At 45.4% G+C, this 17207-nt stretch overlaps 1 protein-coding gene across 7 annotated transcripts in view; it reads left to right on the forward strand.

Moving 5' to 3' along the window:
• nap1l4b (nucleosome assembly protein 1-like 4b) overlaps positions 1-17207 on the forward strand; it is a 186201-nt gene that overhangs the window by 156483 nt on the left and 12511 nt on the right. For 6 of the 7 annotated variants that reach the window (XM_072518959.1, XM_072518954.1, XM_072518958.1 and 3 more), the window contains exon 14: positions 6609-6665. The exons of the other annotated variant lie outside the window; for it this stretch is intronic. In XM_072518959.1, the coding sequence (XP_072375060.1) occupies positions 6609-6665 (57 nt within the window). The remainder of the gene's footprint in view (positions 1-6608; positions 6666-17207) is intronic. 7 annotated transcript variants of the gene reach the window in all.

A 17207-nucleotide genomic window follows, 5' to 3' on the forward strand; every position in this document is an offset into this window, starting at 1 on the left:
GGCTAGGGAGGAAATTGCGGGTCCCCTAACAGAGATATTTGAATCATCGGCAGCCACAGGTGAGGTGCCTGAAGATTGGAGAGTGGCGAATGTTGTGCCCTTGTTTAAGAAGGGCAGCAGGGAAAAGCCTGGGAACTACAGACCGGTGAGCCTACCGTCTGTAGTAGGTAAGTTGCTGGAAGGTATTCTGAGAGACAGGATCTACAAGCATTTAGAGAGGCAAGGACTGATTCGGGGCAGTCAGCATGGCTTTGTGCGTGGAAAATCATGCCTCACAAATTTGATTTGAGTTTTTTGAGGGGGTGACCAAGAAGGTAGATGAGGGCAGTGCAGTAGACGTTGTCTACATGGACTTTAGCAAAGCCTTTGACAAGGTACCGCATAGGAGGTTGTTGCAGAAGGTTAAAGCCCACAGGATCCAGGGTGAGGTTGCCAATTGGATTCAAAATTGGCTGGACGACAGAAGACAGAGGGTGGTTGTAGAGGGTTGTTTTTCAAACTGGAGGCCTGTGACCAGTGGTGTGCCTCAGGGATCGGTGCTGGGTCCACTGTTATTTGTGATTTCTATTAATGATTTGGATGAGAATGTAGGAGGCATGGTTAGTAAGTTTGCAGATGACACCAAGATTGGTGGCACAGTGGATAGTGAAGAAGGTAATCTAGGATTGCAACGGGATCTTGATCAATTAGGCCAGTGGGCCGACGAATGGCAGATGGAGTTTAATTTAGATAAATGTGAGGTGATGCATTTGGCAGATCGAATCGGGCCAGGACCTACTCAGTTAATGGTATGGCGTTGGGGAGAGTTATAGAACAAAGAGATCTAGGAGTACAGGTTCATAGCTCCTTGAAGGTGGAGTCGCAGGTGGACAGGGTGGTGAAGAAGGCATTCGGCATGTTTGGTTTCATTGGTCAGAACATTGAATACAGGAGTTGGGACGTCTTGTTGAAGTTGTACAAGACATTGGTACGGCCACACTTGGAATACTGTGTGCAGTTCTGGTCACCCTATTATAGAAAGGATATTATTAAACTAGAAAGAGTGCAGAAAAGATTTACTAGGATGTTACCGGGACTTGATGGTTCGAGTTATAAGGCGAGGCTGGATAGACTGGGACATTTTTCCCTGGAGCGTAGGAGGCTTAGGGGTGATGTTATAGAGGTCTATAAAATAATGAGGGGCATAGATAAGGTAAATAGTCAACATCTTTTTCCAAAGGTGGGGGTGTCTAAAACTAGAGGGCATAGGTTTAAGGTGAGAGGGGAGAGATTCAGAAGGGCCCAGAGGGGCAATTTCTTCACTCAGAGGGTAGAGAGTGTCTGGAATGTGCTGCCAGAGGTAGTAGAGGTGGGTACAATTGTGTCTTTTAAAAAGCATTTAGATAGTTACATGGGTAAGATGGGTATAGAGGGTTATGGGCCAAGTGCGGGCAACTGGGACTAGCTTAATGGTAAAAACTGGGCGGCATGGACTGGTTGGGCCGAAGGGCTTGTTTCCATGCTGTAAACTTCTATGATTCTATGATAGCGCAAGATTAGGACTCTTGGGATTTCGGGAAATATAATAACATGGATTGAGGATTAGTTAATAAACAGAAAACAGGTTAAGTTCATTTTGAGGGTAACAGGGTTACTAATAGAGAGTTGTAAAGATTAGTGCTTGGGCCTCAGCTATTCTATTTCTGTGAATAACTTGGATGAGGGATTGTAAGGTGGGAAAGTAAGATGTGAGGAGGATGAAAAGATTGGGAAAGAAGATGGCAGATGGAGTATAGTGTCGGCCAGTGTGAAATTGATCCCTTTAGTAATAAGAATGGAAAAGTAAAATTTATTTTAAAAGGTTATTCAGGTGGATATGGGGATTCTTGTACACAAATCACAAAGTTAACACGCAAATAGAATAAGCAATTAGGAAAGCAAATTGTAGTTGGCCTTTAAAGCAATGGAATATAAAAGTAAGGTGGTATTGATGGGCTTTGGTAAGAGCACACCTGGAATAATGCTTTTACAGTTTTGGTCTCTTTACCAAAGGAGGGAAATATTACTGTAGTTCCCCAAATTGATTCCTAGGTCGAGGGGAAAGATGGAGTAGAATGGATCTTGTATTTGCTGGAGCTTAGAAGAATGAGAGTCTCTTTGAAGTTTATAGAATTTTTTTTTCCAATCAAGGGGCAATTTAGCATGGCCAATCCACCTACCCTGCACATCTTTGGGTTGTGGGGGTGAGACCCACGCACACATGGGCAGAATGTGCAAACTCCACACAGACAATGACAAAGGACCAGGATTGAACCAATGCGCCACCGTGCCGCCCCTTGAAGTGTATAGAATTGAGTGTTTGGCAGTGTAGCTGTGTTGTCAGGGGAATGCCGAACTGGGGACGGGGGCATGCGTCATAGTCTCATGCGAAGGAATTAACCATTTCACGCACATGACATTTCTTAATGCAGAGGGTTGCGAATCTTTGAAATTGTCCACTCCAGAGGACTTTGGATGTTCCATTTATGAGTATGTTAAAGATTGAGATCAATAGATTTCAGAGTATAATAATAATAATCGCTTATTGTCACAAGTAGGCTTCAATAAAGTTACTGTGAAAGGCCCCTAGTCGGCACATTCCGGCGCCTGTTCGGGGAGGCCAGTACGGGAATTGAACCCGCGCTGCTGCCTTGTTCTGCTTTACAAGCCAGCTGTTTAGCCCACTGTGCTAAACCAGCCCCATTGAGTACTAAGGATTCAAGATGTGAGGCTAGGCAGAAAAGTGAAATTGTTGTCAAAGTTCAGCTGTTATTAAATGGCTTTATGGACTGCATGACCCTTTGCTGCTCCGATTTGTTACATTCTTTAAGACATGTAGTGCTATTCTGGACAGCCTGACTGAAACAGTGTCTCTCTTGTAGGCTCTACTCTCTTTTCTTTGATTTGGAGCAGGTAAAGTAACAGCTGGGCATGTGGTTGTGCAGTAGGACTGGACCAGTGGTGCTAGGTTTGCATTTATTCTGATGTGCATCTGTTAAAAGAAATGGAGCAACAGAGCTAGGCATGTGGCTGCACTTGGAAATTGAACAAAGACAAATTACAGCACAGGAACAGGCCCTTCGACCCTCCTAGCCTGCGTCGATCCAGATCCTCTATCTAAAACTGTCGCCTATTTTCTAAGGATCTGTATCCCTCTGCTCCCTGTCCATTCATGTATCTGTCTAGATACCTCTTAAATGACGCTATCGTGCCCGCCTCTACCACCTTCACCGGCAATGCATTCCAGGCACCCACCACCCTCTGCGTAAAGAACTTTCCACGCATATCTCCCTTAAACCTTTCCCCTCTCACCTTGAACTCGTGACCCCTATTAATTGAGTCCCCCACTCTGGGGAAAAGGTTTCTTGATATCCACCCTGTCTATACCTCTCATGATTTTGTAGATGGTGCTGGTGCGCAGCTGTAGGGAATGGAATGATGGCATTTGTGTGCTGCAGTGCTTTTGGATATGGAAGATTACCATTGGCAGTGTGGCCATTTTATAGCTGTTTGCACTTTGTACTAAGATGTTGAGTTGGCATTTCAGAAAATCACACTGCACGGAGATAGTACATTATGCCTCTGGTGGCCAATGAATTAGCCCTTCCTTCCTGCTCTTTCCCCATAACCTTACATATTTTTCCTATTGTACATGTATCCAATTGCCCTGTTAAAAGTTGTTGTTGAATCTATTTCCATTACTCATTTAGGTAGTCTATGCCTTGTGGCAAGATATGTTGAACATGTCAAATTCATCCCACTGCTGGCGAATTCGGTTATTTCCGATCATGTAGAGGAGATCAAAATAAACTGGTTGTCTATTCTTCTGTGATTGGGGGGGTGAAGGGAATTGGGTTATTTGCAAGCCTGGTGATTGGAGCGCTCCACCCAAACAACATCTAATGCACAGGTGACAATTTCAGTGATATTTCCGGGAGGTCCCACAGGGCAGCTCATTCCCATTGAAGGGGCAAATCTGTGTTTGATCTGAAGATTTTAAAGTTTGCTGCTGTTTACCATTTTGTGGTATTGAAAGATCCGACTTTTACCACTCCATGGGCATTTTGAATTACCAAGTTGTGATAAAGAAATGCCTGTAGAGATTAACCTGTTTATGACCTGAGCTCAAAAAGCATTTTACTGAAAAGTATGATCCAAACCAAATATTTCAGTTTGTTTCTCTATCTATATTTTTTGAGTCACATACTTCATGGCTTCCCCATTTAGTTAATTTTGTGTGCATGTATGAACTAGACTCCCCAGTGGTTTGCCTGATTGTTGGGTTATATATTATTAAATAAATTTCAAGTACCCAATTCTTATTTCCATTAAGGGGAAATTTAGCCTGGTCAACTTACCTACCCTGCACATCTTTTTGGGCTGTGGGGGTGAGATTCACACAGACACGGGGCGGGGAAATGTGCAAACTCCACATGGACAGTGACTGGAATCTAGGATAGAACCTGGGTCCTCGGTGCAGTGTGACAGCAATGCTAACCACTGCGCCACGTGCTGTCCCCTCTGGTTCAATCTTAAACCTCAAGTGGTTAATTTCAGCAGCAGGGGCACTTCAGATAGCCTTGGTACCTGTAGGTTAGGGAGTGAAATATATGGAGGGTAAAAAATTAGTGGAGTTAAGCAGGAATGTGGAGTTGAGGTTGCAATCAGATCAACCATGTGTTGTGTTATGTTCTCTGGGATAACACAGGCTGCAACTCAATGCAGCTTTGACCAAAAGATACTCCAGACTTTGAAGTAAGTTCAATGTGATTTATTGAACCATTAGCACAGTTCTCTTGAGTTCAACTCTCCTGCTAATCTTCTATAGTAATTTAGTCTAACTAACCAGTCTGCTCTAAGCATGTGGCGGATGTGATGCTTCTGATCCGCCCCTGTCCTACTCTTAAGTGTACTCTGGGTGTCTTGACTGGCCATTGGTCGTGTTCTATTCTATGTGTTCATTATGTATGTCTGTCATGACATCTCCGGTGCTCCCTCTAGTGTTTACGTAGTCGTAGTGTATTTACATTAACCCGTTGTGTATTTACAGCTTTGCATATCACCACACCATGAACTTACTGAATGGCTGAGCAGGCTGGAAGAGCAGAGTAGTCTCCCCCTATTCCTTATTCATACATTTACATGTATAAATCATGGCTTCTGTTCCTCCTTGTTGTTTTGTTCCCTGCCTGGATGAACGCACTTAAGGATTGAGGTCTTGTGTAATGCTGCTCAAATAGAATAGGCTTCCCGTGCTCATTGAGGCCACAAATGATCATGTAAAGGAAATCTAGCACAAAACCTCGGGTGTGGGGGCGAAGCGAGTGTGGCACTGGTGGACAGCAAAGGAAGATAATTTTTTAAAAATATGTAATGTAGAACAGTACAAGTATATAAACAAAAATCAGCATTTTGTGCCGACTTCCTTAAATCAGCTTTCAGTGTAAAGCAATACTAGCGAAATTCTATGATATATGAGGGGAGTCTATGAGGGGAGTCGAGGCCTAGTATGGTCTTTAGAGTGAATCAGAGAGATAACTCATTCAGGACATGATATGAGTTAGTCCTGTATTCAATCTTCATTTTTAGGAAAAGCTTTTATTGCTACTTTAAAAAATGGCACCTTAGGAAGCTGTTTGAGAGATGAGTATGTTGGAGTATAGGGGTTTCTGATCAGTACAAGATGAGCTAGGTGATTGAGAACTGAAACATTACTAGAGGAGGTAATTGCATAGCTTTTTATATAGGAAGTATTCAATGATGAATGTAGACATAGGAATTGATCATGGATTTGAATTTTTGGTGAAGGCAGTTTTTCTTAAAATAAAAAGAACAGCACAGAAGTAAACTGTCTAGTTGCACATTGATTTCGTGTAAAAGTCTGTTTGCTCCTCTTAACGGTCTTGTTTAGTTGTATGCTTTGCTCTACTGGGGGCACTATGGAACTTTCCATGCTGGGAGAAATGATCTATTTTTCTCCCTACCAGGCAAAGATCTTCAAGAAATAGGACCATATCCTCTCACTCTATGGCAGCATCATGTACTGGTACCAAAGTGCCCCACAACTGCAATTTCATAATTTTTCAAACACCTATGCCAGTTCAGAAATGAGAATATGTGAGCTATAGAGAAATAGTGCACAGTAGTGCCTCATAGAACCTGTGCAGTATAAAGTGTACTGTATCCTGTTCAAACTTTCTTTGGGTCACATTGCATTTGTTGAATTGAAAACGTGTTCATTTTGTCATTTTCATCTCTTGGAAAAGACACTGATACTTGATGTTTGGAAAATCTTGCTGTGTATGGTGCATTTTCCTTGCGCATTCATTTGTAAAAAGTAACACTAAGCTGAATTTTGTAGAAAGCAACATCATTAACCAATATTCTGTGATCTAGTTGAAAACCCTGATGTGGCTGTTTCAGTCAACCTAAACAGTAGTGTCACAGAACAGGGCAGGAGTCATTAATATGATGGGTTTTAGGTGTTTAAAATGGCAACTTGTGAAGCACTGGTGTAGCCCAATTCAATTTGACTGAATAAGTGGCATTAAACGCCATTTCCCCTTTAATAATCTGAAATTTTCTCACAGGATGATGATGCCGAGGAGGAGGGGGATGAAGATGATGATGCTGAGATTGATCCTAAAGTGAGTTTCTATTTGACAGTTTGAATTTAACGAACAATCAATTTAGTCTAAATCTTTTTGTTAAAATATTTTTATTCAAGGCATTTTACATATCATGAAAATATCAGAAGACCAAACATCCACATAAACAGAAACCACCAGCCCCCAACCCCCCCCCCCCCATTACCAACACTCCACCACACCCTGCCTTCCTAATCACCCCCCCCCCCCTCACCCAGCCCCCAACCCCTCAATCCTCCTTGAAGAAATCAGTGAATGTTTACCTCCTCCGACCCCCTCAAAGCGAATTTGACCTTCTCCAAACGCAGGAATTCTGCCAGGTCACTCGCCCATACCCCCGCCTTCGGCGGCTCCGGATCCTGCCAGCACAACAAGATCCATTTCCGGCTATCAGGGAAGCAAAGGGCAATACGTCAGCCTCTCTCCATGCCTGGACTTCCAGACCTTCTGACACACCGAATACCATACTCTGGGCCATCCCCATACCTTGAACCTTGGACACGCCCAGAACATGTGGATGTGATTCGCGGACCGCCCACACCTATCCACTACTCCTGCGAAGAACCAACTCATCCTTGCAACTGTCATGTGGGCACTATGCACCACCTTAAGCTGGATGAGACTTGACCTCTCACAGGACAAGGGCGCATTCACCCTCCGCAGAGCCTCTCCACCTCCTGGCCTGCACCTCCCACCCAACTCCTCCCACTTGAGTTTAATCTCCTCCACCAGAGCGCCCTCATTCTCCATCAACTCGTTGTAGATATCTGACACCTTCCAATCATCTTTTGACAGCAGCTTGTCCTGCAACACCGAAGGCGGCATCCCCAGGAAAGACATAGAACATAGAACGATACAGCGCAGTACAGGCCCTTCGGCCCACGATGTTGCACCGACATGGGAAGTCAAAAAACAAAAGCCATCTAACCTACACTATGCCATTAGCATCCATATGCTTATCCAATAAACTTTTAAATGCCCTCAATGTTGGCGAGTTCACTACTGTTGCAGGTTGGGCATTCCACGGCCTCACCACTCCTTGCGTAAAGAACCTACCTCTGACCTCTGTCCTATATCTATTACCCCTCAGTTTAAGGCTATGTCCCCTCGTGCTAGCCATTTCCATCCGCGGGAGAAGGCTCTCACTGTCCACCCTATCTAACCCCCTGATCATTTTGTATGCCTCTATTAAGTCTCCTCTTAACCTTCTTCTCTCTAACGAAAACAACCTCCAGTCCATCAGCCTTTCCTCATAAGATTTTCCCTCCATACCAGGCAACATTCTGGTAAATCTCCTCTGCACCCGCTCCAAAGCTTCCACGACCTTCCTATAATGAGGTGACCAGAACTGTACGCAATACTCCAAATGCGGCCGTACCAGAGTTTTGTACAACTGCAACATGACCTCATGACTCCGGAACTCAATCCCTCTACCAATAAAGGCCAACACTCCATAGGCCTTCTTCACAACCCTATCAACCTGGGTGGCAACTTTCAGGGATCTATGTACATGGACACCGAGATCCGTCTGCTCATCCACACTTCCAAGAACTCTACCATTAGCCAAATATTCCGCATTCCTGTTATTCCTTCCAAAGTGAATCACCTCACACTTCTCTACATTAAACTCATTTGCCACCTCTCAGCCCAGCTCTGCAGCTTATCTATGTCCCTCTGTAACCTGCAACATCGTTCTGCACTGTCGACAACACCACCGACTTTAGTGTCGTCTGCAAATTTACTCACCCACCCTTCTGCGCCCTCCTCTAGGTCATTTATAAAAATGACAAACAGCAACGGCCCCAGAACAGATCCTTGTGGTACGCCACTTGTAACTGACCTCCATTCTGAACATTTCCCATCAACCACCACCCTCTGTCTTCTTTCAGCTAGCCAATTTCTGATCCACATCTCTAAATCACCCTCAATCCCCAGCCTCCGTATTTTCTGCAATAGCCTACCGTGGTGAACCTTATCAAACGCTTTACTGAAATCCATATATACCACATCAACTGCTCTACCCTCATACCTGTTCAGTCACCTTCTCAAAGAACTCGATAAGGTTTGTGAGGCATGACCTACCCTTCACAAAGCCATGCTGACTATCCCTAATCATATTATTCCTATCTAGATGATTATAAATCTTGTCTCTTATAATCCCCTCCAAGACTTTACCCACAACAGACGTGAGGCTCACCGGTCTATAGTTGCCGGGGTTATCTCTACTCCCCTTCTTGAACAAAGGGACCACATTTGCTATCCTCCAGTCCTCTGGCACTATTCCTGTAGCCAATGATGACATAAAAATCAAGGCCAAAGGCTCAGCAATCTCTTCCCTGGCTTCCCAGAGAATCCTAGGATAAATCCCATCAGGCCCCGGGGACTTATCTATTTTCAGCCTGTCCAGAATTGCCAACACCTCTTCCCTTCGTACCTCAATGCCATCTATTCTAATAGCCTGGGTCTCAGCATTCTCCTCCACAACATTCTCTTTTTCCTGAGTGAATACTGACACAAAATATTCATTTAGTATCTCGCCTATCTCTTCAGACTCCACACACAACTTCCCATCCCTGTCCTTGACTGGCCCTACTCTTACCCTAGTCATTCTTTTATTCCTGACATACCTATAGAAAGCTTTTGGGTTTTCCTTGATCCTACCTGCCAAATACTTCTCGTGTCCCCTCCTTGCTCGTCTTAGCTCTCTCTTGAGATCCTTCCTCGCTACCTTGTAACTATCAAGCGCCCCAACTGAAACTTCACACCTCATCTTCACATAGGCCTCCTTCTTCCTCTTAACAAGCGATTCCACTTCTTTGGTAAACCACGGTTCCCTCGCTCGACGCCTTCCTCCCTGCCTGACCGGTACGTACTTATCAAGAACACGCAGTAGCTGTTCCTTGAACAAGCTCCACATATCCAGTGTGCCCAACACTTGCAGCCTACTTCTCCAACCTATCCCCCCCCCCCCCCCCCAAGTCATGTCTAATGGCATCATAATTGCCCTTCCCCCAGCTATAACTCTTGCCCTGCGGGGTATACTTATCCCTTTCCATCACTAACGTAAACGTCACCGAATTGTGGTCACTGTCCCCAAAGTGCTCACCTACCTCCAAATCTAACACCTGGCCTGGTTCATTACCCAAAACCAAATCCAATGTGGCCTCTCCTCTTGTTGGCCTGTCACTATATTGTGTCAGGAAACCCTCTTGCACACATTGTACAAAAAACGACCCATCTAATGTACTCGAACTATATCTTTTCCAGTCAATATTTGGAAAGTTAAAGTCTCTCATAATAACTACCCTGTTACTTTCGCTCTTATCCAGAATCATCTTCGCCATCCTTTCCTCTACATCCCTAGAACTATTTGGAGGCCTATAGAAAACTCCCAACAGGGTGACCCCTCCTTTCCTGTTTCTAACCTCAGCCCATACTACCTCGGAAGAAGAGTCCCCATCTAGCATCCTCTCCGCCACCGTAATACTGTTTTTGACTAGCAGCGCCACACCTCCCCCTCTTTTGCCTCCTTCTCTGCGCTTACTAAAACACCTAAACCCCGGAACCTGCAACAACCATTCCTGTCCCTGCTCTATCCATGTCTCCGAAATGGCCACAACATCGAAGTCCCAGGTACCAACCCATGCTGCCAGTTCCCCTACCTTATTTCGTATACTCCTGGCATTGAAGTAGACACACTTCAAACCACCTACCTGAACACTGGCCCCCTCCTGCGAAGTCAAATCTGTGCTCCTGACCTCTATACTCTCAATCTCTCGTACCCTAGAACTACAATCCAGGTTCCCATGCCCCTGCTGCATTAGTTTAAACCCCCCCCCACCAAAGAGCACTAACAAATCTCCCCCCCAGGATATTTGTGCCCCTCAGGTTCAGATGTAGACCATCCTGTCTGTAGAGGTCCCACCTTCCCCAGAAAGAGCCCCAGTTATCCAGAAATCTGAATCCCTTCCGCCTGCACCATCCCTGTAGCCACGTGTTTAATTGCTCGCTCTCCCTATTCCTCATCTCATTATTACGTGGCACGGGCAACAACCCAGAGATAACAACTCTGTTTGTTCTCGTTCTGAGCTTCCATCCTAGCTCCCTGAAAGCCTGCCTGACATCCTTGTCCCCTTTCCTACCTATGTCGTTAGTGCCAATGTGGACCACGACTTGGGGCTGCTCCCCCTCCCCCTTAAGGACCCGGAAAACACGATCCGAGACATCACGTACCCTTGCACCTGGGAGGCAACTTACCAAACGTGAGTCTCTCTCGCTCCCACAAAATCACCTATCTGTGCCCCTGACTATCGAGTCCCCAATTACTAATGCTCTGCTCCTCTTCCCCCCCCTTCCCTTCTGAGCAACAGGGACAGACTCCGTGCCAGAGGCCCGTACCCCGTGGCTTACCCCTGGTAAGTCTCTTCCCCCCCCCCCCCCCACAAGTATCCAAAGCGGTATACTTGTTACTCAGGGGATCCCTGCACTGACTGCTTCTTCCCAGTCCCTCTTACAGTTACCCATCTATCTCCAATCTTTGGTGTAACTAATTCCCTGAAGCTGCTATCTATGACCCCTCTGCCTCCCGAATGATCCGAAGTTCATCCAACTCCAGCTCCAGTTCCCTAACTCGGTCTTGGAGGAGCTGGAGATGGCTGCACTTCCTGCAGGTAAAATCAGCAGGGACACTAACGGCATCCTTCACCTCAAACATCCTGCAGGAGGAACATTGCACTCCCTTCCCTGCCATCCCTCTAACCTCCAACCAAGATCTGGTTAATAAATAAATTAATTTTTAAAAAAATATATATATATAATAATAATATAATATGGCACTTACCTCACACCAATGGGTCTTATTATTAGGTTAGAGGAGGAGGGCGGGTGGGAGACACTACACGTGTAGTGTCTCGGGTTTCCTCTCCACCAGAATTTATTGGTTTGGGGGGGGGGCCTTCCCAGAAGTCCACGGGTCGAATTTCCGGTTCCCGCCTTATATAAAAAAAAAACAGAAAAGAAGAACAGACACTGGACCAGGTAAGGGCTTTTAAAGTAAATACTCACCTCCCAGAAGGCCCCTGCGCACCGCTCCCGCTGAAATTCAAAGGGCTGCTCCTGCAACGGTAAGGGTTTTAAAAGTAAATACTCACCTCCCAGAAGGCCCCTGCGCACCGCTCCCGCCGAAATTCAAAGCACCTCGCTTCTCACAAAATCCCTCACCTGCTGGTGAAAGACCCTCACCGGAAGTCAATTTAGTCTAAATCTTAAACAGCAAATGTAGGTGCTGAAAATTTGAACCTGAAACAAAATGCTGGAAACACCTGGCAAGTCAGTCAACTGAAAGATGCTGACTTGCCTGTTGCCTTGGTTTGAAGTTAAATCTACATTTCTGAAACCATTCCCTTTGGGCAACTCGTACATTTCCCCCAAATCCTCCAGATCTGAAAACTTGCCTCCTGTGAACAAGTCCCTAAAATACTCTATCCCCACCTGCCGCCACCCCTGGAGCCTCGCATCCAGCCCCACTGGCACAAATCTGTGATTACCACATATCAGTGCCCACAATGGCGTGCCCTCTAATCCAAAATGCTGCCTGCACTGGCTCCATAACCACATGCCAAAACCCACCATTTGCTATGTTTGCTGCCCAATAATAATAAAGCAATGCCAACCCCTCCCTCCCTCCAAAAACACCCTCCTCACCCATGGGGTCTTCCCCGCCCACACACAGCCCCAAATTATTCCATTCACCTTCCTTAAAAAAAAAAACCATGGTCTCCTCTGGCGAGTCAAAATAAAATTCTTGCTTTTGGTCTGTCGCCCACAAGTTGTCGGGGTACAAAATCCCAAACTTCTCCCCCTTTTTGTAGAAGGTGCCCTTTATCCTATTATACGCGGCCCTCCGCTTGGCCAGCTCCACAACAAAGTTCCGGTAAATCTACAGCTCACCCTCCCAGGTACGCTTCTTGGTCTGCCTCGCCCACCTCAGGATCATCTCTTTATCCTCGGCGGCTCCCCCACCTGCAGTGGCCTCCTCGGTGCCCTGTGCGCTCGATCCATCTCAAGGGGCTGGTCAAAGGCTCCCTCCTCAGCAGCTTCTCCAACATGCTCACCACGTACTTGGCGGCCTCCGCACCTTCCATGCCTTTGGGCATCTCCACAATCTGCAGATTCTGCCTCCTGGAGCATTTCTCAAGGTCCTCCATCTCCTCCCTCAGCTTTTTCTGGCTGCTAAACACCATCCCCATCTCCACCTCCAGCGAGGTCAACTGATCCTCATGCCCCACCACCGACTCCCCCACCTTTTGGATTGCCAGGCCCTGAGTCTCCTGCCTCTGCTCCACCTGCCCGATCGCTGCCCTAAGCGGCTCCATCATCTTGGCTAAATCCTCTGAGGCCTCCTTCCTCTGCTGCTGAAATTTGCCACTGAGGAATTCCACCAGACTCTCCGACCACTAGGAGGGCAGTGCTGCCCTCTTCTCTCCCCCCCCCCCCCCCCTCTCTCTCTGCTCTCTGCCATCTTCTACTGTGTTGCACCACGAAAACGTTCTTGCTCCAGCTACTCTCTCTTCCTCGTGGCATTCCTTGTCCGATGGGTCATACATCAGTTCCACCAGAGGAGTATTATGCTCCCTGGGCACTCGTGCACCTTTTGCCCTCAAACATCACACAATTTGGGTAGGGAAGGACTGAAAACATCCATCTCGAACAGGAGTCATCAGATGTGCGACCACTCACTCCATGGCCGCCACCGGAAATCAATTTAGTCTAAATCTTAAACAGCAATTGTAGGTGCTGGAAATTCGAACCTGAAACAAAATGCTGGAAACGCCTGGCAAGTCAGCCAACTGAAAGATGCTGACTTGCCTGTTGCCTTGGTTTTAATTTGAATCTACATTTCTCCTGTTCTGTAAATATCCCTGAATTTCAAACTGTTTTAAGTTTCATGGTATACTGAGTCATGAAGTTTGTTTCACAAGCAGTTGAATTACAGTGCTGCTTTTAAGAGAAACAGCACCAAGTTAAATTGTTCTTTTTATTTGGTAGCCTGTCTACTTTGTAAAACCTATTTCTAATTTTGTTTTCAGACCTGCAATTTAGCATATTGGTGGGATTCACTTCCTTATCCTCCCGATAAATCATTGTTTTAGATGGCGGAATTCAATTGTAACTGTTATTTTCATTCCAGTCCTTTTTGCAAACTACATATGGTTTCAGGTTCATTTGTGAAATGTAATGATCTGGCAAGCAGACAATGCCAGAAGGAACCTTGAAAGCAAAATTCAGGTTTAGTTAATTGCCTCCTGATTTCTTTAGGTGCTACCAACTTGCATAAAATATAATTGAAACTGCATCTTTTTTTCTGATTCCCTTTGTAAAAATGGGTTGTCATCTAAGCCTGACTAAAAGGTACAGCATGTTGATCTTATTCTCAAAACCAGTTAGTCTGTCTTTGTAATATTTGTAATGTTGGTTCCTATTGTCAAGAACATTTCAGTACCTTTTTGAGTTCTACCAGTCTGATTCTTTAAAGTTTACAGTTTATTGGACAGAACTACATGGTCCTTCGTCTGATCATGACCTTAAAACAACAATTTTTTAAATTTGATGTGTTTTCATTCAGATAAGTGATTAGGAAATTGTTTCTAGAAATTCTACTGTGTATATAATCAGTCTGCAACCTAAAGCATCCCATTGTTCGTCGTCCTGTTGTGCCGAAAACAGTGTGTTTTAACCCCTATAAGGTGGACAAATGACTACAAGTCTGTTTCATAGAAAATTCACTATTTATTTACTGTCACACAATTGTTAATGTTAATCAATCACGCACACATACAACATATGTTAAACTACAAAGCAAGTTTGCACAAGACTTTAACTTAACTTCAAGTGACTGGCAAGTACCGGGCATATGAGACCTTTAACTGTGACCCGCAGTCTTGCAGATCTCAGTGATTGGTTCTTGGTCTTCCTCGTACTTGGCTCTGGTCTTCCTTCTGCTGGTGTCATGGATGGTCTTCTTCAGCCAGTGAAGTGTCACCTTTGTTGGTTGTTGCTATACAGAGAGATCAAGGGGTTGCGCAGCACCTTTTATCCCTGGGGATTTTGCACCATTTTGGGCGGTCCCAGGTGAACTACCAATCAATCGATCAGGGCTTGATCACCCTAATCGACTAAGTCCAATCAAGGCCCGCCGCCTTGATGGTGGGGTGTGCCCTTACCAGCCATGTCCGTTCGTGTCCGAGGCATGTAGGTCTTTGCAAATAAGGAAAACACATGCCGTTGAGTCTGATACTTGAGAATCAATTTGCACTTACGCCCATTGTCCCGGGATGGCCTTGAGATGGCATTTTTCATGTGCTACTTTGCAAAGTCTGGGCTGCAGCTTTTTGTTTATTCGGAGCTACAACCTGCTTGTCCTCGAACTTAGCCACTTTTCCCAGCAGCCCTTGCCGGATGCCATTTTAGATGGCCACAATCTCCTAATCTAAGTTACTGATGGGGACATAAGATCTGTCAAAAAACATGTTTTGGTGCAGTAGTTGTTTTGCTGAATAAATGCTTTTAGCTCTATAATCCTACTTGTATTACTTTCATGTGATAAAATAACTATTATAGTTGGATTGAATTCAAGTGATAGTGAAGGGAGGGCATGCTGTTTGCAGGACTAGTAATTGTATTGATGCAAGAGCGCGGCCTAGGTAAGGGCGACGCAGTGGTTAGCCCTCTACCTCGCAGCGTTAGGGACCCAGGTTCAATTCCAGCCTTGGGTGACTGTCTCTGTGGCATTTGCGTGTTCTCCGTGTCTGTGTGGGTTTCCTCCAGGTGCTCTGGTTTCCTCCCACAGTCCAAACATGTGCAGGTTAGGTGGGGTTACAGGTAGTGGGTGTGGGCCTAGCTAGGGTGCTCTTCCAGAGGGGCGGGTGAGACTCGATGGGCCCAATGGCTGCCTCCTGCACTGTAGGGATTCTATGGACTTCCTGATTTAATAATTTTTTAGACTTGCGGTTTTCGATTAAAATCAAGTTTTAAATTGGCCACAAGTATGACTCAAATTGATTTTTCTCAAATATGCTTGCATTTAGCTTTCATAAAATAATTTTTGAGCTGTTTCTCTATTTATATTAAAAGCCGCACCAGTATACCATTGATGCACAAGTGGCATATGCTGCCAAAGGTGTTTTTAGAAGTATAATTTCTGAAATTAGTCAATTCCATAACCTGAGAAGAAATGGTAAATTCACTTTTCTTCCTGTCCACAATGATCCAATCTTAATTTCTAAAATGGTAATTCGAGTATAATTTTGAGTATAGGAATAGAGATGTTGATGGGCAGCACGGTTGCGCAGTGGTTAGCACTGCTGCCTCACCGTGCCGAGTACCCGGGTGCGATCCCGGCCCCGGGTCACTGTTCGTGTGGAGTTTGCACATTCTCCTCGTGTCTGAATGGGTCTCACCCCCACAACACAAAGATGTGCAAGGTAGGTGGATTGACCATGCTAAATTGCCCCTTAATTATAGAGTTATAGTAGGGCAGCACGGTGGCGCAGTAGTTCGTGCTGCTGCCTCACGGCGCCAAGATCCCGGGTTCAATCCCGGCTCTGGGTCACTGTCCGTGTGGAGTTTGCACATTCTCCCGTGTTTGCGTGGGTTTCGCCCCCACAACCCACAAGATGTGCAGTGTACATGAATTGGCCATGCTAAATTGCCGCTTAATTGGAAAAAATAAATTGGGTACTCTTTTTTTTTTTTAAATCTTTTATTTTTTTTCAAAATTGTAGTCCTAGATGTTTACAGCATGGAAACAGGCCCTTCGGCCCAGCTTGTCCATGCCGCCCAGTTTGTATCACTAAGCTAGTCCCACTTTGCCTGCATTTGGTCCATATCTCTCTCTCTCCCCCCCCCCCCCCCCCCCCCCCCTATACCCAACCTGCCCATGTCTAACTGCTTTTTAAAAGACAAAATTGTACCTGCCTCTACCACTTCCTCTGGCAGCCCGTTCCAGATGCTCACCAGCCTGTGTGGAGAAATTTCCCCTCTTTTGTATCTCTCACCTTAAACCTATGCCCTCTAGTTCTAGACTCCTCTATCTTTGAGAAAATATGTTGACTATCTACTTTATCTATGCTCCTCGTTATTTTGTAGACCTCCATAAAATCACCCCTTAGCCTCCTCCACTCCAGGGAAAAAAGGTCCCAACCTCTCCTTATAACTCAGACCATCAAGTCCTGGAGGCATCCTCATCTCTTCTGCACTCTTTCTAGTTTAACAATATCCTTCCTATAATAGAGTGACCAGAACTGAACACAGTATTCCATGTGTGAACTTACCAATGTCTTGTACAACTTCAACAAGACGAACCAACTCCTGTATTCAATATTCTGATCTCAAAACTTAGCATACAACCTTCTTCACCATCCTGTCCACCTGCAACTCCACCTTCAAAGAGCTATGAACCTGTACTCCTAGATCTCTTTGTTCTGTAACTCTCCCCAACTCCCTACCATTAACTGAGTAGGTCCTGCCCTGATTTGATGTACC

Source organism: Scyliorhinus torazame, chromosome 10 (genome assembly GCF_047496885.1).
Source record: "Scyliorhinus torazame isolate Kashiwa2021f chromosome 10, sScyTor2.1, whole genome shotgun sequence".
Lineage (NCBI taxonomy): Eukaryota > Metazoa > Chordata > Chondrichthyes > Carcharhiniformes > Scyliorhinidae > Scyliorhinus > Scyliorhinus torazame.